This window comes from Hyla sarda, chromosome 6 (genome assembly GCF_029499605.1).
Source record: "Hyla sarda isolate aHylSar1 chromosome 6, aHylSar1.hap1, whole genome shotgun sequence".
Classification (NCBI taxonomy): Eukaryota; Metazoa; Chordata; class Amphibia; order Anura; family Hylidae; genus Hyla; species Hyla sarda.
Genome location: NC_079194.1, coordinates 166950848 through 166976995, shown reverse-complemented (window position 1 = coordinate 166976995; position 26148 = coordinate 166950848). Strand labels below are relative to the sequence as shown.

Here is a 26148-nt window from a genome sequence, read left to right as displayed (position 1 = left end):
GAAAAATAAAAAAGTTATAGGGGTCAGAAGATGACAATTTTAAACGTATAAATTTTCCTGCATGTAGTTAGGATTTTTTTCTGAAGTAATACAAAATCAAACCTATACAAGTAGGGTACCATTTTAACCGTATGGACCTACAGAATTAAAGATAAGGTGTAATTTATGCCGTGGAGGCCACACACATTACTGAGCCTCATTGTGACTTGTTTTAAGGACATTACATCAAAGTTGGATCAGCCTGTAGTGTGGTTTTCCACTTTGATTTTGAGTGTGACTCCATATCCAGACCTCCATGAGTTGATAAATTTGATTTCCATTGATAATTTTTGTGTGATTTTGTTATCAGCACATTCAACTATGTAAAGACGAAAGTATTTCATACAATTAGTTCATTCATTCAGATCTAGGATGTGTTATCTTAGTGTTTACCTTTTATTTTTTTGAGCAGTGTACTTAACCCTTTGTGCTACCTTTGGACTACAGGGAAATAAAATTTTCTGTAAGACTGGTTTAGTTGCCTGAATTTCTAGTTGATATGCTAATTGCTGCACTAATACATTTTAAACATTTTTTGGGGCCTCCACTCTGTAGATATTGAGGGGTGATCTTGTACAAACCATTTATACAATAAGCGCCTGTTTTTTGTTCCTGCAGGTCCGTTACCTCTTGGAGTGGGTGGATGATGACTATGATGATGAACTTGAAGACTCTTTGGTCGGGAAGGAGTTCTGTCACCCTCTGTGCCAGTGCCGCTCATGTGGTCCTTATCAGAAGGTCAGTTCTTACAGGGACATCACTTTCTATTGAAAAGTAATCCGTATTTATAGGGAAGTGATGGATAAAGTTATAAGACATATATTTTTTAAATTTATGTCATAAGCAATGATTTCCCTTAGTATTACAGAGAAACAGGGTTTATTTTTTTTACCCTAAATGGACTTGGCCCATTTTGGCCTTAAAGGGGTACTCCTCTGGAAAACTGGTGCCAGAAATGTAAACAGATTTGTAAATTACTTCTATTTAAAAATATTAATCCTTCCAGTACTTTATCAGGTTCTGTATACTACAGAGGAAGTTTTTTTTTCTTTTTAAAATTCCTGTCTGTCTAACCACAGGGCTCTCTGCTGACACCTCTGTCCATTTTAGGAACTGTCCGGAGCAGGATAGGTTTGCTATGGGGATTTGCTTCTACTCTTGACAGTTCCTAAAATAGACAGAGGTGTCAGCAGAGAGCACTGTGGTCAGACTGAAAGGAAATTCAAAAAGAAAAGTACTTCCTCTGGAACATACAGCAGCTGATAAGTACTGGAAGGGTTAAGATTTTTTAATAGAAGTAATTTACAAATCTGTTTAACTTTCTGGCACCCGTTGATTTATTTAAAAAAAAAAAAAAAAAAAAAAAAAAAAAGCTTTCCAGTGAAGTACCCCTTTAACCCTTAAAGGACAAAGCGTTTTCAGTTTTTGGACTTTTGTCTTTTCCTTTAATAATCATAACCCTTTCAATTTTGCACCTAAAAATCCTCTACTTTGTAATGACATTTTACCCAAAAATCTACGGCAAAACAGGAAGAAAAAAAAAACAATTGTGCGACTAAATTAAAGAAAAATCACCATTTTGTAACTTCTGAGGGCTTGCGTTTCTATGCAGTACATTTTTCAGTAAAAATGACACCTTATCTTTATTCTGTAGGTCTAAATTAATTAATACGATTAAAATTGTCATCTTCTGACCCCTATAACTTTTTTTTTATTTTTCCACGAACGGGGCGGTATGAGGGCTCATTTTCTTCACCATGATCTGAAGTTTTTATCTGTATCATTTTTGTTTTGATCGGACGTTTTGATCACTTTTTATTCATATTTTATGGTATAAAAAGTGACCAAAAATACGCTCTTTTGGACTTTGGAATTTATTTGTGCGTACACCATTGACCGTGCGGTTTAATTAACAATATACATTATACCACATGTTTGTTTTTATTTACACACTTTTTTTTTTTTAACCTTTTTATTCAGTGTTATAGCCACCTCTAGGGGCTGGAACATTGCATATACTGATTGCAGTCACTGTTCAGTGTATTGCCAAAGGAATGCATTGATCAGTGTTTTCTGCGCTTGATTGCTCAAGCCTGGATTTCCGGCTTGGAGAAATCAAACGCCGATCGGACAGCCGGGAAGAAGCTGTCCTCTCAGCTGTTCGGGATGCAGTGATTTCACCACGGCGGTCTCAAACAGCTCCGCTGAGCTAACCGGAAGTGTATTCTCCCGTTTTATACGCCTCAATCAACTTTGATCACGTCTTCTGAAGGGTTAATACTGGACATGAGCCAGATCGTCAATGTCCAGTATTAGCCGCGGGTCCTGGTTGCTGATAGCAACCGGGACCCCACAGATACGAAGCGCGCTCAGCTTCTGAGCATGCTTCACAGATCGGTAGCCAGCCACAGGACGTAAATATACGTCCGTGATCGTTGAGGGGTTAAAGGGGTAGTCCAGTGGTGAAAAACTTATCCCCTATCCTAAGGATAGGGGATAAGTTTGAGATCGCGGGGGGTCCGACCGCTGGGGCCCCCCGCGATCTCTCTGTACGGGGCCCCGGCTCTCCGCCGAGATAGCGGGTGTCGACCCCCGCACGAGGCGGCGGCCGACACGCCCCCTCAATACATCTCTATGGCAGAGCCGGAGATTGCCGAAGGTAGCGCTTCGGCTCTGCCATAGAGTTGCATTGAGGGGGCGTGTCGGCCGCGGCTTCGTCCGGAGGTCGACACGCCCCCCTCCCGCGGGCTGTCGGGGCTCCGTACAGGAGATCGCGGGGGGCCCCAGGGGTCGGACCCCCCGCGATCTGCAACTTATCCCCTATCCTTAAGATAGGGGATAAGTTGTAAACCACTGAGTCACCACTGGACTACTCCTTTAAGGACCAGGCCAATTTTCATAAATCCATAACTGTTTTATTTTTTCACCTACATATGTGGGCTTGTTTTTTGTGCGACCAATTGTACTTTGGTAAATCTTATGGTAAAATGAAAGAGGTCATTACAAACCCAAAAATGTATAAACAGCAATTTAGCTAATTTTGGAGGGTTTGGCTTTTACACAGTGCACTTTATGGTAAAAATTATACCTTATTGTTATTCTGTAGGTCAATGCAATTAAAACGATACCCAATGTAGTTTTTCTATAATTGTACTACTGAAAAAAAAAATGCTAGCTTAAAAAAAACATAAAACATATGCATAAAATTGTCCATAAACTTTATTTTTCCATATATGGGAATGATACAGGGGGCTAATTTTTTGATCTGCAGTTTTTATTGGTACCATTTGCTTTGATGGGACTTTTTGATTGCTTTTTATAAAATAAAATAAAATTCTGATATATGATGTGATTAACAATCTGTATTTTTGGTGTTTTGATATTTTTACATTTATGCCATTTACCGTGCGGAATCATAAACAATATATTTGAATAGTTTGGACATTTATGCACGTGACAATACCAAATATGTTTAATTGTTTTTGTACAAGGTTAAAATAAGAGCCATTTAATTTTTTTATTAGGGGGGAGGTTTTTTTAAAATTAATATTGTAACTTGAGGGACTTGTGTGTGTATGTATGTATGTATGTATATGTATATATAACATATATATTGTGAGCTAAAGCTCAGGAACAAATTCAGGAACAAATGCCTGGCCTGTCTGGCCACTAACCACACAATACAGTCCTTGTCTGCCAACTGGTGGGCTGATCCCTGCCAGTTAAAAAATATGTTCCTGCAACCTTAATCACTGTTCACCCTTTGCTGTTTTGTATGTACTCCTCAGCTGACCCATCCAACTGTTTCCTATACTTGAGAAAGAGCACTCCACTCATGTTACCACTAGGTCACATTTCATACTGGTGTGGGTTACTCAAAACCCCCCGCTGTGTGTGTCCTGCAAGGACCTGTGCCTCTCCTTCATAGCTTGCTTGCTGTCTGGGGAAAGCAACTGCTTCTGCCCTCCTGGCTCCTTAAATATATTCGCCTCCCTGCAGCTCTGTTTAATAATTTAATAATACTAGTCTAATAATTCATGAGGGTAATCCCACTGGACCAAGAGCAAAGTTGAAAGAGCCATTAGGGAGTTGATTGATTAATTCTTGTGGGCATTGTGTAGGCCGCCATCCCATTAACTTTTTAGGTGATCATTGTCTAAAGAGGGCATACTGCCACTATTTATTATTATTATTATTATTATTAATAAAACATTAACTTGGACATGATGGTGGACATTTACTAATTAAGTGTATATGCTCATAAGTCACAGATTTTGTGCAAAAAATATGTGACTTGAAAAAATATGCCATTTACACAAAGGTGGAGGAGCCAGGACAGGTTTGTGGCTCTGCATGGAGGGGGCGCATGTGCAACAAAAAAAAAATCGCAGAAATCTACACCACAGAGCTGCTGAATTTACTAAGGTAAATCCAGTGAACTGAAAGAAAGCGGAGCTTTATATACATGTGGCATATGCAAATGCTGCACATAGTAAATGTAAAGTAATTACATGGTGATATACATACTGAATACTTTTATTATTTCAGCTATTTTTTGGGGTGGGGCTTGTGTTTGCAGAAGCTTAACAGGATTCCCACAAATGGTCTTGGAGTCAATGTAACCAGTCGGGATGGATTCACTCCCCTACATATCGCAGCTCTACATGGTCATTCCGTTCTTGTGACTCTGCTTATGAAACATGGAGCTCATGTGGATGCAAAAAATGGGAACCGAGCACTTCCTTTGCACCTGGCCTGTCACAAGGGACATTTTGAGGTGAGTTTAAAACAATACAAATAATGTCCAAATATGCACTGGATGGGAGTGTGAACCAACCCAAGACTGCTTATCCTGCGAAGTACCATCATTTCTGTTTATTTAATTTTTACCATATAAGTTGCTATGATGTCACAAACAGAAGGGGGTCCTTCTCTTGGACAGAGTACAAAGAGATGAGGTTATTGAACAAATGACTCCTTTCTAATAACTCAGCCCTTAGCATAGATAGGAAAATAATTTTTCTAAACCTAGGTTCACATTGGAGATTCTTCAGCCAGACGTATTTCAACCAGAGAATCCGACGGCGCCCCGGAATTGACTAAGTCAGACATTGCTATCCCCATAGAGAGCAATGTACTCCATGCAAATTCAGACAGAGATCATTCTTTCTTCAATAGAGTTTTCTGCCTCTGAAATTCTGTAGTGTGGACTGTACAACAAAATCCCAATGACTGCAATAGGATTCTGCTGCACTGGACTTGCTGAGCATAATTCCTAAGCGGAATTACTCTTGGAAATTCCTCAGTCTGAGCCCCTTCTTAAAGGGTTACTGTAATTAAAAGCAACTTTTGACATGTCAAAAGTTGTTGATGTCACTGGGTCTCAATCCTGAGACACGCTGCCATAGTAAATTATTAGCCAGGGATGCCAGCGCCATTGCGCTCCACTCACTGGCCGACATGTCTGATGTCGAAAGTTGTTTTTAATGACCGTAACCCATTAAAGTACAAGATTGAGCAGTGTGAAAAGTTTGAATACTGTAGGAAAATTAAGAGTACTCTGAAGCAAACTAATCCTATCCCATTGTAAAGCCAGCAATAAGTTATATAACAACCTCAATTACCTCCGTTGTCTTGCTTCCACGCATTCCCGACTTTTCCGAAATCCGGAAGTACAGGCTGCTTGTCACAATTATGAATTCCGTTCCCCGTGCATGCTGAGGGCCGCAGCCATCTTGGTAACGAAACGTCACCTTGTTCAGGATCCTCCCAGCTCTATGCCGGCCCCCCCTAGCTACGACAAGATCACTCCCATCATTTACATATTCATACAATCTTCGTTTGCAGTCATTCACTGGGCTGTGCAAACGCCTCACAATGCCTCTAGCTTATCAGCCTAGCCTACGAGCCGGACGCGCCTGCGCACTAATCCTTTCCCGGGACCGGACATATGATCTCTTTAGGCCAATGATACGCTGCTGTGACTACCAGGAATATTCTCTAAACTACTTAGTAAGTTTAACATAGCGAGCAAGTCACCCCTGCGCACATATACTTTCCCCGGGATCGGTCATTTGATAACTGTAGTCCAACGATATCCCTGATAGTTACGCTGGTGTAACTACCAGGGAAATTCTAGTAACAAGTTAGTAATCTTCATATCGTAGCTGGGGAATGGAGGGGGAGGGAGACACGGATGATGGGGGTGGGTTTAGGGGCATGGGCTGCGTTACTATTGAAATTATTAGGGAGGGGAGAGCAGGAGGGAGGAAAGGGGTTGAGGAGAAGGGAGGCACGGAGAGACAGGAACTTGCAGCAAAGCAGCATGGGGGATAATGATTTTAACATCATCTTCCACACCGCCATAACCAGGAAGTGCCATGAAATACGGAGCACCACACCGTGAGAAAGGCTGGACCTATTGGAGCAAAATGTACATGGCCAGAGAGCTACATCCATATGGGGGACATTTGGGGGGGTAAACATTTTTAAATCAGAATTCTCCTTTAAGGAATCTTGACCCTCTTCTTTTTTTTTTTTTTTTGGCCTGTAATCTTCTTTCATCTTAGACTGTTTCACCATGGACTGGCTGAAAAGATTCAGCCTAGAGATCACAGGGTTTTCATTATACTCAATCAAAATAAATATCACTGCCTACAGGCAAGAATTTCTCAAAAATTACTGCGATATTTTACAGGTGGCAAAGCTTCTGATGGAATTCAGCACAGGAAAGAACAAGAAGGACATGAATGGGAACACACCGCTAATATACTCCTGCATCGCAGGCCACCTTGAAATCACATCCCTTTTACTGGAGGTAGAAGTCATAAAGTATCAAGTAGAGTCTCTAGTTTTCAAAGCCCTTTATGACCAGTTCCTTTCCATTTATTTCCAGCATGGAGCTTCTGTCAATCTTTGTAATGTAAAAGGGAACACTGCTCTCCATGAGGCTGTTCGCAGGAATCATGAGGGTTTAGTCAAGCTGCTTTTATTGTATGGAGCTCCGGTGGATGTGAGGAACAAGCGTCAGTACTGCCCGCTGGACTTTGCAAAGGAAGTATGTATCCAGAAGAGTCAATTGTTGTATTATGTTACGATGTTCATTTTGTTACCTCACCCTTCAACTAGAGTGTGAATTTAAAGGTGCTGTATGGGTGTAAAATTTAATCTGAGCCATAGCTACCTCCTTTTGCGTTAAGGAAAATTGTGGAAGCAGAGAGAGTGGCAATGCCATGCACGCAGCGTTTTCTCAAGGGTTCCCGTTTGAAATAGTACATCTATGCCAGGATCGCACATTTGTACTGCAGTGACTAAATAATACCAATGATGTACCACCAATAACACCACTATACAGAGACCAATATCGCCAATACCATCACTATACAAGGGACAAATAATTCTGCCACACCATGACCACTATCATTGCCACCACATAGTGACTGGATAATATTTCCATACTAAATAAACAGTAGACATAGACCTTAATCACCCTCATACAGTGACCGTATAATGGTGACCCCAGCTTTACATAGGCACTGCAGACCTATGTAGAAGAACAGTAGGTAGGAAATTTCACCCCTCTTAGGTATAAGCCCCCCAGTAGATAGCTTATTCCTCCTCCTCCTCTATTAGGTAGAAGCCTCCAGTATGTAAGTAGGTAGTTAATGTGGATACAGGGCAGGGACCCCTATTCACAGTCGGACCTGCTCCTTTACAGGGGCTGTTGCAAGGGGGCAGGGCTGCCAGGGCTAGACTGACCTACCTAACATATTTTACACATTAACTTCTTCTTTTTTCTACTTTGAAGGAGTGGTGGTACTTGATCTCCTCTTTTTTTACGTAACTCTGTAGTGCTATACACCTGCATGCCTTACATTAAAGGGGTTGTGCGCTGCAGTTCGGAGCTCCGCTCACAGCGTCCGGAAGTTCATTACTCCGAACGTTGTGTGCGGGCTTCCGTGTTCGCAGCCGCCGGGCGTGAGGTCACGCCCGGCCCCTTCGTGACGTCTCGCCCGCCCCCTCAACGAAAGTCTATGGGAAGGGGCGCAACCGCTGTCACGCCCCCTTCCCATAGACTTTGGTAGAGGGGCCTGGTGGCTGCGAACACGGAAGCCCGCACACATCGTTCGGAGTAATGAACTTGATGACGCTGTGAGCGGAGCTCCGAACTGCAGGGCAGCGCACAGCCCCTTTAAGTCGCGATGTAGAGAGTATTGCAGCCTTATCCTATTCATTTGTAAACTAAACGGCAGCAGCACTAGCCCAGGTGCCACTGCCCCTACAAACAGCCAATTACTGGGGGTGTCAAAAGCTGACTCTTCACTCATCTGATCTTGATGGCCTATCCTGAGGAGAAATAGTGATGTTGGAAAAACCCTTTAAGAACCTATACACTGCAATCCAATAGGTTATTAACTTGCATATTCATTTACAGAACACCAGAATCAGACACCTTCTTCTAAATGTCTCCAGCCACATGACGACGGACAGTGGGGCAGCAGCATCGGAGGAGCAGCCAGACTGCATCAGGAAAAAATGTGAGATAATGTGGGAATAATGTGCTTCATACTATATATTTTCACAGTAATCTGATTTAAAGGGATCGTCCCACCATTAAGACCTATCCTCAATCCACATGAAGCTGCTGAAAATAGCTGAGCACTGTACTTTTAGCTCTTATAGACAATAAATGAAGCGATGGTGCACATGTGACTGCCACTTATTTCTGACAGAAGACTCAGTTCCCCGTTCATAAACTGGTTTGGCAGCAGGCAGACCCCCACATCTAGCCTGTAGATATGGGATAAGTCTTTATGGAGGGACAACTCCTTTAATGGAGACAGTAGACTTAAAATTCACTTAAAATGGTCTTCCCTTATTTCCTATACAGCAGTGACCTCTAGTCCAGCAAGCTCAGGAGCTTCTGTTACTCCAGGAAAATCTGATGTTAATCCATCTAAGTAAGTTACAGTGTTAAATGTTCACGTAAAAAAAGTGTGTATTTACATTATTTATCATTTACTAGTTCTTAATTAGAGCTTATTTTATACCATTCTGCTGACAAAAATTGGAAAAACACGGTTAGGGTATGTTCAGACAGCGGAATTCAGCAAAGAATTTTGCCAAAATTTACTGTACATTCTTTTCAGCGGGATTCAGCAGTTCAATTCAGACAGCAGAATTTCCATGACTGGCATTCTGCTGTGGAAAAGCCGCAAGAATATAAGACCTTGTGGAACTACTTCTGTGTTCTGAGAAATTCCGCCACAAATTCAGCAAGCTGTGTCGAATTGCAGAAATTAGGCTGTTTGACAAGTGTGATAGATTTTCCTTAACAAGATATGTTTTGTTGTGGAAAAGGTAACATTTCTCAGCATGCAAATGACCAAGGAAAGCTCTGTGCAAACACTGAAACCAGCAGAAATATGAATGCACATCTGAAGTATAATACAGGTTTCTCGGTCATTCTTCATTAGGGGACACCTTACTGATGGGTATATGCTCTTGCCACAAGAGGCGCTGACACGAAGAAAAAAAAGTAGTCTCCTCCCTGGCAGGATATACCCGCCCACTGGAAGTGAGGTAATCAGTTTTAGCTAGTGTCAGTAGGAGGCAAGACACAGGTTTTCTCCTTTTTTGTTTCCCTTTTTCTGGTGGGGTTCAGGAGAATAACGCTACCTGTTCCCCCATATGCGATGAAGGGGCACAGACATAGAGTATGTACTGATAACCCCTTCTCGTCAACAGCTAGCGCCTGAAGGTTGTACCCTGGGTCCGGGTCCCCCGCTTGCCCCGCTTTCTTAGCCTGGTATGATGCAGTGTGGCCATAAGCTGGTTGAAGACGCCAGAGGTGAGTATAGAAGACAGGGTCTGCCTCACCCCCCCCCCCCCCCCTTTTCAAAAGGGACTCTGTCCTTTATACCAGAGCTTGCTCAGGGTTTCATGGAAGGGCTGTGTGTCTGCATACTATGTCCTGTGGAGGACGTCTGCTGTGGAGAGCGTTCTTTTCTTGCTCACCTTTGAACAGCCTTGCTGTTCTTCCTTTCCGCCAGCTATGTTTTTCCCCACTGCGGGGGTCGGCAGCGTGCTGGAGGCTCAACCGGTGGGAGTCAAGGGCTCTGGGAGCATATGGCCGCCCTTCTTCTTTCCCTGAGCCAGCGTTCCCCAGGAGACCAGGCTGCGCCTGCTCTCCATTTTTTGGGGGGGCTATGGCGGCACGTGGCTCTGTCCTTCTTCCCCCGAGAGTGCGCGGACCAGGAGGCCAAGAAGCGCCTCCTTTCCAGGTTCGTGCACCCCACGGATCATTCCTGTAGCAGACGGGTGCTTATCTGCAAATCTTATGATGGGCGCCTCCAGCGGCGTCTAGCTCTGCCCCTCCTTCATTTCGGGGGTTGGCGCACAGTTCTTTGAGCGGCTCCGTTTGCCTGAGTCCAGCCCGTTCTTGTCCCTGGGCTTTGGAGCTGTGCGACACCTTGGTAGACACTTCAGGCTGCAGCATGAGTATTTCCAGTGACCCTGCATGAGGCTCATGGTGGGGGCTTCCTAGCCCGTTCTACCTTCGGGGATCATAAGGACAAGTTCAGTGCAAGGCACCTTGCTCCCCATGCTTTCTTACTTAGTGTGTGTATTTAAAAAAAAAAAAATGAATCTGCTGCTGGTCTCTGACCATTTAGTGGTGTTTGGCGCCCTCTTTTGGCCTATAATTAAATTGTGCCTTATTTTCCATGCACCCTTGTGACCTCTGGGGACACAAAATTACAGCCTTTGGCTGTACTATCTATTGCTTCTCAGCCTTTTCGCTAAGATCAAGTGCATTATCAGTTCTTCTTAGAACGGGGGCCGATATAGAAATTTGCTTCCATCGCCCCATGCGTTGACCCGATATGGGAGTATCTTCGGATACAATGCACCAAAAATATCTGCTGGGCTCTTTTTTTTTTTTTTCTTTCTGGGATTGTATACAGTGGCCCCTTTATTGTCTCCATCACCCTGTATGGGACCTGATATGACATATTGCATTGAGTGAGTTGAGGTATGCCTCTGGCATACCTGCTTTCACCAGGGTTCTCACTCTGTCAGAGACATATGTGACTATCTGTGGCGGGTCTTGCCAGGGGATTTCATGATCCCTTGGAAGATGTTGAGGTTACAGTCAGGACTGTTTCTCCTCTACCACCAATTGTCATAACATGTTTGCCATGTCCGCAGGTGGTGTTGACGTGTACATACAATATTCCCTCCTTCACAGACTGCCATATCCGCGTCTGCTGTCCCAGACCCCACGTCCAGTGTGAGGTCCCCGTGGAAGTGTCCCTGCATGGCCATGGATTGCACCTGCTCTCATTAGGCCAGACAGTAGTCTCACCTGATAAAAAAAACTCCTCCAAATAGCAGCAAGGTAAAATAAAGCGCGGAGACCAAGATAAAATTCAGGGTGTTTAATTACCCACAATGCAACGCGTTTCGCGGAAGTTCCGCTTCTTCAGGCTTCTTTAGCAGTGAAGAATCGGATCTTCTGCGAAACGCGCTGCATTGTGGGTGATTAAACACCCTGAATTTTATCTTGGTCTCTGCGCTTGAGTTTACCTTGCTGCTATTTGGAGGAGTTTTTATCTGGTGCTATTTATACAAGCTTGGAGCGGCTGCAGAGACCTCTGGTTTCATTACCTCTCTTCACGATTATCCACTGTTGTACTTGGATCGAGTACAACCACCTCTGGTAAGCACAATTCACATTGTGTGGTTGTGTCCCTCATCTGATATTACACTACGGAGCGCATCCTTCTGTCTTTTTATCTTAGTAGTCTCACCTGTCACTCATCTCACAACTGCCGCATCCACGGCTGGATTTCGGTACCCCACTACTAGCGCAAGGTGACCGCTGGAGTACCCAGTTGTGTACATGGACCCACACCAGTAAGCCAGACAGTGGTCTGCATGGTTTTCTCCCGTACCTCACTGTTGGTATGAGAAGTCTGTCAGAGGGTTCCTGCAGGAACAAAGGACTGCTACCAGTGATTAGTCTGCATGGTCTCCTACACCACCGGGTCTCCCATAAGATTGGCCGCACTCCTGTGCCCCACTGTCTGTGGGAGGGTTTGTTAGAAGGAGTGTTCCTGTGTGCTCAGGAGTCCTCCACCAGTCAGCGGGAAGGCTGTCCTCGTAGTTTACTGCTACGTCGAGTTAACTACCATACACTTCCCACAGCTTGGTGTAAGTTCAGGTAACCCACTGCCTAGGCATAGTCCTGAGTGAGTCTCCCCATGTTGCTCCATGGGCCCTCTGCAATGCGCCACATGCTGGTTCGTGGGGTTCCCTACTTTACCAGATCCCGCTCTCATGGCTTTAGGCTGGTAGCTCACTTTTAGTGTGTGGTTCTGAATGCGGGACCCGGTGTGCCAGATAGCCTGACTGTGTCTGCATGGCTTTCTAATCCACCAGGTCACATCCTCCATTCTTGCCACTCCCGTGACTGCAGTCCGGTGACTTCTTCCATGTGAAGTTCCACAAAGTGTGCCTCTATGGGTTCATGGGACCTCTTCTGTGTCTGCATGTTTCCTGCCCCACATGCATCCCTCATCTCTTGCATCTGCGACAGCAGTCCTGGTGTGTAGCATTATTATGAGATGGGGTGTGGGCATCTCCTGCAGGTTCCATGGCTTTTCATGGCTACAGTTGCACACTCTGTTCCAACTTTCTAAGAGTGCCACGTTGGCCTGCTAGGTGCATGGTTGTGACACCCCATTGGGTGCTGAGTCTGTCTTCCATTCTGCCGGACTTTTGGATGTCTGCGGTTTCCTTCGTGTCCCCCCCCCCCCCCCCCCCCCCTGCCTCCAGGTATTTTTCTGGTTTGCTTTGCAGGGTGGCTCAGGCGTCTGCTCTGTTGCCTTAGACATGTCTAGGATGGCTCAGTTGGCACCCATCTGGGTGTTCCACTCAACTCTGTTGGTTGCTGTGTTTTTGTGCTTCTTTCTTTCATTCGTAGCCATGTCTTTGTTTCTTTGCCCAGCACCTGTGTCCAGGATTCCAATCCCTCAATATCTCTATATGTTGTCTTAGGGTTCCTGGGGGGCTATGTCCACCCAGTACTTTGTCAAGTTGCCGTAGGGCGGCATTTCCCTGCTTCCACAGTACATGGCGCACTTGTCAATCCCCCTTCCACAGTGGGTACGAGGATCAGGATGCTGGCATGTTTGGTGCCTGGGTTTTTTCTCGACCATCCCTTGTTTTTCCCCTCAACTAGGGGGACTATTTCGCTGAGCGCTATCTTCTGCCAAGATGGAGCCATCTCTCTCCTCCTTTTTTTTGGTTATCTACTGCTGCTCATGCAGCCTTGGCACTCTCCTCTGTTGGAGTAGTTTAGCCACGGTCTGTTGTTTGGGTCCTGCCATTGCTCTCCTCCTCCCTTGGAGTAATCTCCCTGGAAGGGTGTGTTTATCTTTCTCTTGACAGTGTCGGTTGTGAGCTTACATCTACCCTTTTTGTATTTTATCTAATTTCTTCATTAAATCCATAAATTTTTCACTCTATGGTCTAATCTCTTTTTTTTTTTTTGTTCCCCTCTAATATCTAATTCCTACCTCTTTCTATTTCCCCTCTCCTCTCCCTCCCCCCCTCTCACTAGATCACTTGAGGACTGTTACCTTATTTTTCACACTTTGTTTTTAGCCAAGCACCTTGGGTATTAGGTGCTATACAGTTAACCTTGGTTAAATAATTTTTTACCTAGTCTAGCTGCACAATCCCCCTGTTACACTACTGCTTTGTGAAAAAACTGGTTACCTCACTTCCAGTGGACGGGTATATCCTGCCAGGGAGGAGCCGACTTTTTTTTTCCTAGTGTCAGCGCCTCCGAGTGGCAAGAGCATATACCCATCAGTATAGCTGTCCCCCAATGAAGGCTACGAGTTTTTAGGATGAGTACAAAAAATCTCCTTTTTAACTGTGTACAAGATAGAAGATGTCATGTATTTACAAATGATTAAAGAAACTCTTTCAGTTAAGTCCATGGGGTAAAATTGTCATTACAATTGTCATTACAAGTAGCATTTACTCACCACTTTTTCAGGATGTTGTCTCAATTTTCTTCTGTTCTATTTTGCAAAGTGTTACACCTTACAATACTGACATGACAATGCCACTGGCCACTGTTCAGTCTGGATGAGAGACTCTGTCAACTCAGAACCCCTGACCATCCAGGAGTAGAAAAAACCAGAGCTAATTTTTATTTTTTTAAACTGCACCACACCTGTCCCCAGGTTGTTTTTGGTGTTACAACTTTGCTCCATTTAATTCAATGGAACTGAGCTGCAATACCACACACAACCTGAGGACAGGTGTGGTGCTATTTTTGGAAGAAATCAGCTCTGCCTTTCTAATGCTAGATAACCCCTTTTAAACAAGTTGAGAGAGACTGGTTGAAAAGGTTGTCAGACAGTATGCACTTAACAACTAGACTACCTCAGGAGCTGGTCACAGATGTAACAGTTGATTGCTTCAAAAATGCTTTGATTTCTTTAAAAGCAGTTTTAAGAATGTATAAAATCCTTTTTTTGAATGTTGATTCAGTTTTGTAGCGCATTTTGATTGGGAGGTATTTTTTTCATTATTAGGGATTAGTGACTTATCTTGCTTGGATCGATATGAAGAAGTTCTAAGCCCTCACCACATCCTCCATTCATCCATCCATCCATCCATCCTTGATGATAGAAAGATGGATGGATGATAGATTTAATTTGTACTATGTAACATTCGGCCAGTCATGATAAAGAGTGGGAGTTTACTGTGGGGGGGGGGGGCAGATGAGGACAAAGTAGCAGGACACAATCTTATTCCCTTTCTCATGCTTTTTCATTACTTTTGCTAAAAGTTGGTGATATAATCCTGTTTACCTTTTAGTTTTTGAATGAAGAATATACTGCAAATTGCATCTCACTTTGGTGCAGGTGCTTGTTCTGAATCTTTCCCAGTTTTGTTACTGTGACCCCCTTTTGTACATGACCCTTGTTTTCTCTTTGCTGAAGTTTTATAAAGGAGATTTGTTGATTTGCTGCTTAATGGAAATGAGAGGTGGCTTTTTGCTTTCTCTCCCAATCCTGACAGATGGCCTCATCCTATATGAGAAAAGCAGATTTGGCGATTTACCTTTTTTTTTTTGCATTTACTGCAATTAGAGGGAAATGACCAGATTAAGTTGTTATACAAGATGCACCGATAAGCAGATAGTGACACTAAGGTCACACACCAATCTAATGCATACATTACTAGCTTATCTTCCCTTTTTATAAGAAGGGAAATATCTGCCGTTTAACAAAACATGAGGCCATATTCTTTATTTTCTAATACATTTTTATTCTCTGATTTGTAGATTCTTTGCTAGGCAGATGTGCCGCGTGTGACCATGCCCTTTAACCCCTTCCCTCTCGGGCCATTTTAAATTTTTGTAGCAATAAAAATTAAATGCCAAACACCACTTTCTTGCTTTTTTCAATTGCTTTAGTGAAAATCTTGCATAAATTCACAATGTCTTTAACAAATATTGCAAAAAGTTGACATTACAAAATATAAAAAAATAATAATTTACCCAAGGTGCACCTTCTACGGACACGCTAGAAACTCTTCGAGCTGCAGGAGATTTTCAGCCCCCCTATAGCTGGACAACCTTCCTCTCAAGAAGGGGAACAGAATGGAGCTTGCGTCGACACTTTACGACATTTCGGAGACCACGGCCTCCTTTTTCAAGTATCCCTAACATGCTCCCATCACCACATTAAATAGGTATGTTACTCTCGCGAGAACTTATCTCTAAGAACGAATATAACCAAGTTAAAATCACATACATAAAAATGGAACTAAGAACAGCATACAACATGACTTCTCACAGGTAAACGCCAAAATTGCATGATTTATTCAGCCCATTAGGGATCAATGAATTCAGCGTCTCGATCCAATATACTTCACGTTGCAATAATCTTTTCTTTACATCATCTTCTGTACTACCCTGTATTTCTTTTATTATCATCCACCTTAATAGACTTATTCTATGGTTCTGTTCGACAAAATATCTGGGAACCCCCATTTCACCATATTTGTTACTTTCATCCATTGTTTTTTTTCGCAAGGGCATTCCGGTTTACACAATGATGTTCGGTAATCCAGAACTTTACACATCGTGTTGTTTGGCCCACGTACACCCTGTCACAAGGGCATTTGAATAAGTATATGACTTGTTTTGTTTCACAACTGTACCATCCCTTAATAGGGAACTTAGTTTCATATAATGGATGGACAATGTGGTCACTTTTAATAATACTGGAACAATTGAAGCATGAATGGCATGTGAACGTACCTTTATTTTTAGATTGTAAAAACTTCTATTGTAAATTACTTCTATTAAAAAAATCTTAATCCTTTCAATACATTTTATGTGCTGTATACTACAGAGGAAATGCTTTTCTTTTTGGATTTCTCTGATATCACGACCACAGTGCTCTCTGCTGACCTCTGCTGTCCAGAGCAGCATATGTTTGCTATGGGGATTTTCTCCTGCTCTGGACAGTTCCAAAAATCGACAGCAGAGGTCAGCAGAGAGCACTGTGGTCGTGACATCAGAGAAATCCAAAAAGAAAAGCATTTCTTCTGTAGTATATGGCACCTAAACAGTACTGGAAAGATTAAGATTTTTTAATAGAAGTAATTTACAAATCTGTTAAACTTTCTGGCACCAGTTAATTAAGAAAAAAAAAATTTCCACAGTAGCTATTTCTAGATAATGAATTATTTCTGTCAGCCTCTTTTTTTTAATTTTTTTATAAAGAGTGGACTGGAGCTTTGTCCACTCCTTATAAATGTCCACATCCAAAGTTTAAATTTATAAGTAGAGAACAAAGCTCCAGTCCACTCTTTATAAAAAAAAAAAGACGCTGACAGAAATAATTTATTATCTAGAAATAGCTTCCATGCTTCACAAACATTCAATGGAATTCCTAAAAGTCAGTTTGTTAGGGCTAAACGAATATGTAGTACTGAAGAAGAGTATGTTAAAAATAAGGAGATGCTAATTAAAACATTTGTTGAGAGAGGCTATAGGGAGGAGGAGGTAAGAAAAGTGAGAGAGGAGGTACAAGAGATCCCAAGAGAACAATTAAGACAGAGAATAAAGAAAGAAAAATAAACAGATTGATGAATGATAAACATGCCCGACTGATCAAAAATACTATAAAGAAATACTGGGATCTCCTTAAAGCGGATACTAAATTCGGCAAGATGTTTGGCAAAATGCCCTGTTTCACATTCAAGAAAGGGAAATCCCTAATAGTCTCGTGAGGGCCGATGTTAAAAAGAAGAAAATGTCCAAGTTTTTACAATCTAAAAATAAAGGTACGTTTGCATGCCTTTCATGCTCCAATTGTTCCAGTATTAAGTGACCACATTGTCCATCCATTATATGAAACTAAGTTCCCTATTAAAGGGGTACACCCCCTCCCATAGGCTTGCATTGAGGGGGCGGAGCTTGACGTCACAACGCTCCGGCCGCTTGATCGACAGTAATCAGACCCGGAGCAAACATGTTCCGGGGACGGATTTTAACAGGGTGCGGCGTGCAAGATCACGGGGGTCCCCAGCGGTGTGACCCCCGCCATCAGGCATCTTATCCTTTGGATAGGGGATAAGATGTCTAAGCGCCGGAGTACACCTTTAAGGGATGGTACAGTTGTGAAACAAAACAAGTCATATACTTACTAAAATGCCCATGTGGCAGGGTGTACGTGGGCCAAACAATGCAATTTGTAAAGTTCCGGATTACTGAACATCATTGTGTAATCCGGAATGCACTTGCGAAAAAAACAATGGATGAAAGTAACAAATATGGTGAAACGGGGGTTGCCAGACATTTTGTCGAACAGAACCATAGAATAAGTCTATTAAGGTGGATGATAATAGAAGAAATACAGGGTAGAACGGAAGATGATGTAAAGAAAAGATTATTGCAACGTGAAGTATATTGAATCGAGATGCTGAATTCATTGAGCCCTAATGGGCTGAATGAATCATGCAATTTTGGCGTTTAGGGACACTTGAAAAAGGAGGCGTGGTCTGCGAAATGTCGTAAAGTGTCGAAGCAAGCTCCAGTCTGTTCCCCTTCGTGAGAGGAAGGTCGTCCAGCTAAAGGGAGCCCGGACATGGACTGAAAATCTCCTGCAGCTCGAAGAGTGTCCAGCGTGTCCGTAGAAGGTGCACCTTGGGTGAATTATTATTTTTTGATATTTTGTAATGTCAACTTTTTGCAATATTTGCTAAAGACATTGTGAATTTATGCAAGATTTTCACTAAAGCAATTGAAAAAAGCAAGAAAGTGGTGTTTGGCGTTTAATTTTTATTGCTACATGGATTCTTAGTGACTTGGGAGCCCTCACTATAAAAAATGCATTACACCCATCCAGGTGTGAATAGGTGACATACATTTATTTGTTGCATTTAAAATGTTCGCTCTTTTGTGTTTTCCTCCTCACCTTCTAAAAATCATAACACTTTTTTAGTTTTTCACCTACAGACCCATAAGAGGGCTTGTTTTTTGCACCACCAATTTCACTTTGTAATACTATTAATCCTTTCACCACAAAATCTATGGTGAAACCAGAGAAAAAATTTTTGGGGGGCAAAATTGAAAATAAAAACGCCATTATGTAAATTTTGGGGGCTTCAGATTCTACACAGTGCTCTTTTCAGTACAAATGACACAATATTTTTATTCTTAACTTTTTTATTTTTCCATATTCGGGCCGGTATGAGGGCAAATTTTTGCACTGTAATCTGAAGTTTTTATCGGTACCATTTTTTTTCAATGAGACTTTTTTATCGCTATTTTATTACTGAAGGCGTTAAATCACATCTATTAACTTTTTTTTGTCTCCATAGGGGACTATTACATGCAATTCTTTGATTTCATACACTGCACAATGCTATGCCACAGCATAGCATTGATCAGTGTTATCTGTGCTTGATTGCTTAAGCCTGGATCTCAGGCTTGCAGCAATGGTGCGACGAAGGACACAGGGAAGGTAAGCACCCTTCTGCTGTCCACTCAGCTGTTTTGGACACCGTTGCGGTTCCGAACAGCCCAATGAGCTAACCTGCAACTGTTTTCTCCCGTTTTAGACGCCGTAAACAACTTTGATCGTGGCGTCTAAAGGGTTAATCTGCTCAGCGTGCTTCATACAAATATACATCCATTTGCAGGAAGGGGTTAAAGGGGTTATTCACTGTGAACTAACACATTCTGTATGCCTGTGGTGTCAATCAGGAGGAATTCCCGTTTTGGGTGGGGAGGGGCTGTATGCTGCATAAGGCAGTAACACAAACGCATAGAGACATGTGCAGGAGCTCATAGCAGAACTGGAAAATGTGGTGAAATATACATTATTAATAGATTCATAAACCAGATTTATATTCTGATTTATTTGGTGCTTTGCCCTATGTGCAAGGCTTTTGGTTTCCACACATTCATGTCCTGTATTGGTTTTTCTCCTAGATCCATAAATGAGAAGAAAATTAGAAGAGATAAGAGCATGCCCAACTTTGATGAAGATTTATTGCATCAGGTCTGTGTCCTTGTATATTAAAATGTTAATTTCTCTGATGACTGCAGATCATGGACCAGAGCTTTAGGGTTTATACTTGAATTGAAAGGGTTCTCTGGACAAGCCCTTTAGGATGCATGCAGTTTTAATATGTGGATTGCAGTTGTTGCTGAAGCCCTGTAGCCCCTACTAATAGATATGTATGGATCTTACATCATGACCATCTTCTCCCCATGATCAGATAACCACCTACTGGACTCATTGTTGAAGTGGCTCTTTAATATAATATAACTGAAGACAAATGGGTAATGTTTGTAGAAGCCAGAGGTAGGAGGCATTGAAAACCATGGCGCACACAATCTGGAGGGCCACTTGTGACCTTGCCATCCACTTTCCTAAAGTAACCCTTTACAAAAACAGATCCCAGTGATGATAGGTGAAATAGCACAACAGTTAAGCTATGTTTATATCAGTGTTCAGAGCTTCGTTCGCTGATTCCTTTGAAATGACAGGACTTTAGCTGTGAACAAAATCCTGCACCCCATTCGAAGTGAATGGGACCTGTCTGTTTCGATGGGTGTCTGGTCACAACCTCCATCCAAGTTTTGTTATCGGCAGCTGTATGGGAGCTCCATAACACTGATGTGAACATAGCTGCATCTGATGTTCTTTTACTTAGACTCTGTCCATAGAGTTTACTGGGGAAAACAGGTTTGTTTTTCATTAGCAGCCCAGTCAGACATCAAAGTAATATAAATAAGTGGTCTAAAGAATGAATGCCTTATTGTTTGTCTTTTTAATTGCAGCTCTCCATCAATAGAAGGGAGGATGGGAACATGAAATCAGACAATGTCCGGATTTGTGCTGAATTCACAGAAGGTGCAAAAGATGAATTGGACTCTGTTCTAAAGGCGAAATATACTGCCAGGAGACACAGTCTAAATGTAGCTTGTTCAACAGACACTGATGAGAATATAAGTGACATCAGTGAAACTCTGAATGGGACAGACGTCAGCTCTCCTCTCTCCTGTGAGCTGGACCTGGACAGTGAATCCTGCCATCAGGAGCTGTCCGAAATGATCTCCCGGAAGGATCAAGTCAGTGCCAAGAGCTCAAATACCACCCAAAAGCTGGATGACCTGGACTGCTCTGGGGACCCAGAATGCTATTGTGTAGCCTGCACATTGGCCCTAGAATCCTCTTGGTCTTTGGTTGACTCTTGCAGTTCAGTCTACTGTGATGGTTCTGAACAGGAGGACCCCAGTGGAGTCAGTACTTAACCAGTGCTTGTCTGATAACTATACTTGTATACTTAGCTGACATGCGTATCATTGCTGCTGTGGTTTCACATTGTCCCTTGCAGGGAATGCTGTTCTGCAATGTGGGTGCCTGGACTCATCTGATCTAGAACTAACCTGCAGTGTATGTTGTCTGTCTTACTTGTGGACTTACACTATTTGCTGAGTGACCATACACTATTTGCTGAGTGATTTAACATACGCACACTTGCACCCTCCTGCCTAACATGTCACATGACACGATGTACAATTCATATAAGATAGAAGCACAAGATCATCTGTTAGAGATTTAAATACACCCCCCCCCCCCCCCCCCGATGTATCTGAAACCAGTCAGAATTGCACAACCAAGTGATTCATAGTCTTTCTTTGTCATTTTGCTGTATGAGACAAGCTCAGTAAACTTATAATGGAACTATAATGCAGCGAGTCAGAAAGTGAAGCTGTTCAGACCCTTTTAAGGCTACTTTCACACTGCTGTTGTGCCCAGTCCTTAATGGCCGGTAAAGGCTGTAAAATAAAGAGCCTAACGGCCATTTATCGGGACAGGGCACAAGGGGAAATAACGGGTCCCTATGGATCCCATTTACTATAATCGGGTCCGTTGGGTGCCGTTTCTTTGTAGCGGGAGAAAGACTGCACAAGCAGTATTTTTTCTCCCGCTATTTTCCCCCGCTCCTCTGATGGCCGTCACACGGCCGTGTCCTAACAGCAGTGTGAAAGAAGCCTAAAATGAGCAGCTCACTCCCCAACTGATCAAATTCTTTGACATGTCAAGTTTTTTCTAATGACTGGGACACTTTAATACTGCAGGTGTTTATTACTGTGATCTGACACTGACCTAACAAGGGAGGCTAAAAATAAACAGCTTCTTAGTTCTTAGTTTTTGAAATTTCACATATTCTAGTACATGGTCTCTCTCAGCCAGTAAACAGGACCGTGTGTTGCCACATACTTTCTCCAAACAGAGCTCTGAAAAGCATCAGGTTATACACTAGGTGAGGCTGGGTTCACACTATGTTTTTGCAATACAGTTCCCGTATACGTTTTCAATTTGAAAACCGTATTCATTGGCTCTCCATTGAAAACCGTATGCCAAAAGATGCATCAGGTTGTGTCCGTTTTGCATCCTGTAAGGTTTTGTCAGCTTTTTTTTTTTCCTGTACCCAAAACCGTAGTCTACCAAGGTTTTTGGTCTGGGTGAAAAACCGTATTGAAACGTATACATGTTTTTTAAATATGGGAGTCAAGTGGGAACCATACAGAACCGTACGTGCGTACAGTTCCATACGGTTTTCATCATATGGTTTTTGACTTTGCACAGTTTTTTTCTTGGAATTTCAATCAAAAAAGTAAAACTTTATTCAAAGTTAAAAACGTGTACGTTTTTTTTCTTAAAAAAATGCATTCAACCGGACATAATTTTTCAACCGTATACGGTTGGATTAAAATTTGTACACACATTTTAATATAGTTTTAGTCCGGTTTTGAGAAATCTGTTTTTTTTTTTAATCAAAAACCTGATACAGGTTAATTGCAAAAACGCTGTGTGAACCTAGCCTGACATTTCATCCCCTCGTCACTTTTGGGGATGTTTTAAAAGGTGCAATCACATTCCCTACCACAACTATTAGGGGTTCACACTGATGTCCTTGTAGACCAGTTTTAGTGATAGGTAATAACTGATCTTTTGACTAATCCAATATCCTTTGTTTTACAGAAGATTGAAAGGGATGTAATTTTGTTACATATTGTAAAATGTCTTTATTGGGGTGGTAGATGCAGGACATTGTTATATTATAGCAGTCACTGTATATAACAGATATTACCTACAGAGCCACTCTGTGCACTTACATGCATGTGGTTTGCAGATCTTCTAGTGTTATAATCTGAATTTTCAGCGCATCTATGTGCAAGTAAAATTAATAAAAAAAAGCGTTTTGCAAGATAAATCTTAAAGGGTCTGTCTCCCGTGGTTACTTCTAATTTTTCCTGCTCCTCTCAAAAGTTACACAAAACAGAATAGCCCATGAGGCTCCGTTGTTTGTTTGAAGTCAACAGGAGTTCCACAAATGATGTAACTTCCTTGCTTCAGCTGCTTTTGGCTTTCCTGAATTCCTTTGGCCACTGCAAATAATCGGGAAAAACCAGGAGTAACCAGGTGGAACTAACCTTTTAAACTTCCCTATAATAAAGACAAGGCTAAGATCCACAGCAGCCTGCAATTTCAACCTAGTCACGGCCCAGCTTTATTAACCTAATAATGACTTTATTGCTTAATGTAGTGAGTGCTGAACCATAACTGCATTTTAGGATTTCTGGAAGGAAAATGATTAATGGGGTAACAATTGTTTTTAAAGTATTTTATTTTTCTTCCATGTATTGCCTTGGTGGTGCTGATTAGAATTAGCTATCAGTAAGGTTTCATCTTTCTGCGGAGTTGTTTTAGCCTTCGCTATACTGCCATGCTACTGTGGTGCAGAAATGTATTTCTAATGGCTTTGCTGCAGGGATCAGAGAATCTCTATGCAGAGAAGTAGCTGTGAGGAGAGTCAGAGGTCAGTGCCCATTCCTACTATTGCTCCCCAATCTATTAGAGAACTATAATACTTCCATATAAGATCATAAAGACAAAAATAAGATCCACAATGCAAGTTCTTTAATTAGTTGGAAACATTTCCCATGAAGATCATAATACTGCAGCATTATAAGTGGGCACTACATCAGTCTAATAAGGGTACATTTTTAGAGTAGGGCGTCTTGGGCTGCGATCACACATTAAATGCACGTGGTCAAAAAAATCTTGCAATGTATTCACACACACTTTACGGGTAGGATCACGTGACCTCTTTTGCTGCTGCATATTTTTCTAATCATTGAAGTCAATGGGTGGCAAAATCAGCTGCTATTGTGCCGACTATTGACTGACTTCAATGGGTAGGAAAATACGGCACATGTGACCCTACCCTACATGTGTATTTTAAAGGTATTGAAAATGTTTCTACTTTAAAATACATGTGTATATTTTGTGAATATACTGTAGATTAAGTATATGTTTACATGCTGCTTCAAATAAGTTCTAATAAATGTGTATTGCTCTGCCCAAAACAAAGTATTTAAAATAAGTTGCAGGAAAGCCACAGCCTATGAACATAACTTAAGAGTTGCCCATCATTCTTAAAATTTTGCTAATACTATAACTTTAAAGAATAATTTTTTCAGACCTTCTTGGTAAACCCTAATCTGGTTTAAATACTGCTACTCAAAGGTGTATATATGGAAGGAATATAAAAGAATGTTAAAAGTAAAGGAAATAAGGTGCCTTTTTTAATTTATCACTCACCAATTTCTAGTACAATGAAGGTTGCCACAGGGCCCCGGTGGAGACAAGGGCGTATACAACAATCAAAAACACACAATGGATAAAAAAAAAATATATACCGTATATAAAATTATAATAGACCCTGTATAACCAGCCTTACAAATTACAATATTTCAGTAAATAGTTGCAGTAGAATCAAATGTTTAAAAAAAAAATCTTTTTTGGCTGAGAGTATCTTAAAGTGTCTATTTTGGCCAAAGTTCTATTGAAGGTGATGTCCCATGTAAAGGAATTCTGTTTGATACAGTTACTATTTCTAGTGTTAACTACTTTTGATAGAGGGAGAGATCGTAGCTACAGAATATGTTATGTTTGCTGTAGATGAGTGAATTTAAGACTCTAGTATTGCTCTTATGGAGGAAGGAAGATGAACCTTCCTGTTGGGGAAATAAATGATGCACCACTCACTGATTCCGACGTCTGCTCCCACACGACTTGGGTCCAAGAACAGAATTCCTTTACGGGTGATATCACCTTTAAATGTAAATGTCTGTATTGGCCGATGTTATATTTTCATTTTTGACTAAGTACCCCCAAATATTTGATTCTACCACAACTGTAGCTATTTACTGCATTATTGGGATTTGTAAGGTCAGTTATATAGTGTATATTTTACAGGTGGTTTTTATATTCACAATTTTTAATCCATTTTATTGTGTTGTTGAATGTTGTATACGCCCCCAGGACTCTATAAGGGCCCGGTGGCAACCTTTGTTAAACTAGATATAGATACTAGAGATGAGCGAACTTACAGTAAATTCAATTAGTCACAAACTTCTCGGCTCGGCCGTTGCTGCCTTTAGCCTGCATAAATGAGTTCAGCTTTCCGGTGCTCCGGTGGGCTGGAAAAGGTGGATACAGTCCTAGGAAAGAGTCTCCTAGGACTGTATCCACCTTTTCCAGCTCATGGGAGTACCGGAAAGCTGAACTCATTTATGCAGACTAAAGCCATCAACTGCCAAGCTGAGAAGTTTGTGACGAATTGAATTTACTGTAAGTTCACTCATCTCTGCTAGATTCCAATAAATCAGAATGTGATTTTATAAATTAAAGGTTCCTTATTTTCTTTGAACATACTTTCCATATTCCTTTCATATACACCTTTTGCGTAAGACTATTTATTCATTCTAATGTTTTACCACATTAGGGCTTACCTAGGTCTAAGAAAAAGCGTGATCTGCACAACCTTTTCTGGTTTAATGCTGTAACTTAAAACTTTAGTGTGTCCCTTTGAGGAAGAAATCTGATCTTATAAAATTAAAGTGGCCGACAGTCACAACTTTATTTTGCAGAGGGGAACATTTATATTATCCCTCTAGATTTATTTTCAACTCCCTCCTATAACTCGCAGCCCAAAGTTGCACTTCTCCCCAATGACTTCTCAAACTTTGCATGAGATCATTGCAAACACCTACAGTTGTGCAAATGCACCAAAAAAATTAAAACCCAAAAACAAGGTTAAGTATAGAATTAATCAGTAAATCTTTATTAACATACAAAAAACAAACTTATGAGGGATCACAAAAAGAATGGAGAAAATACATGTATATACACAGGAATACTGGTATGAAGGTCCTGATATAGTATACAAGGTAAAACAGCAGTCCAATACAGAAAGCATAAGGTGCTATAGGAAGATATGTAGAGACAGACTCATACAGTTATCAGAACTCACCCCAGACCTCTGACATGTTTTGCTGGTAAAGGCTTCATGCAGGATAAAGCCTCTCCCAGCAAAATGCGTCGGAGATCTGATGTGGAATTGGGGCGAGTCCTGAAAACAGTCTTTTGCCACATCTCCTTTCATTTATTCCATCCAAGAGTGTGTTAGCAAAGTAGCCAGCCTTGG

General features: G+C 41.7%; 1 protein-coding gene and 1 pseudogene across 7 annotated transcripts in view; both read left to right on the top strand.

Annotated features, from left to right (window-relative positions):
• The window catches only part of ANKRD27 (ankyrin repeat domain 27), a 131914-nt gene extending 106798 nt beyond the window's left edge, over positions 1–25116 (top strand). For all 7 annotated transcript variants that reach the window (XM_056525725.1, XM_056525729.1, XM_056525731.1 and 4 more), the window contains 8 exons: positions 658–777; positions 4619–4816; positions 6737–6856; positions 6935–7096; positions 8474–8576; positions 8930–8999; positions 19571–19640; positions 20426–25116. In XM_056525725.1, the coding sequence (XP_056381700.1) occupies positions 658–777; positions 4619–4816; positions 6737–6856; positions 6935–7096; positions 8474–8576; positions 8930–8999; positions 19571–19640; positions 20426–20899 (1317 nt within the window). In that variant the 3' untranslated portion in view covers positions 20900–25116. The remainder of the gene's footprint in view (positions 1–657; positions 778–4618; positions 4817–6736; positions 6857–6934; positions 7097–8473; positions 8577–8929; positions 9000–19570; positions 19641–20425) is intronic.
• Positions 10819–10954, top strand: LOC130277872 (U2 spliceosomal RNA; annotated as a pseudogene).
• Positions 25117–26148: the final 1032 nt, after the last annotated feature.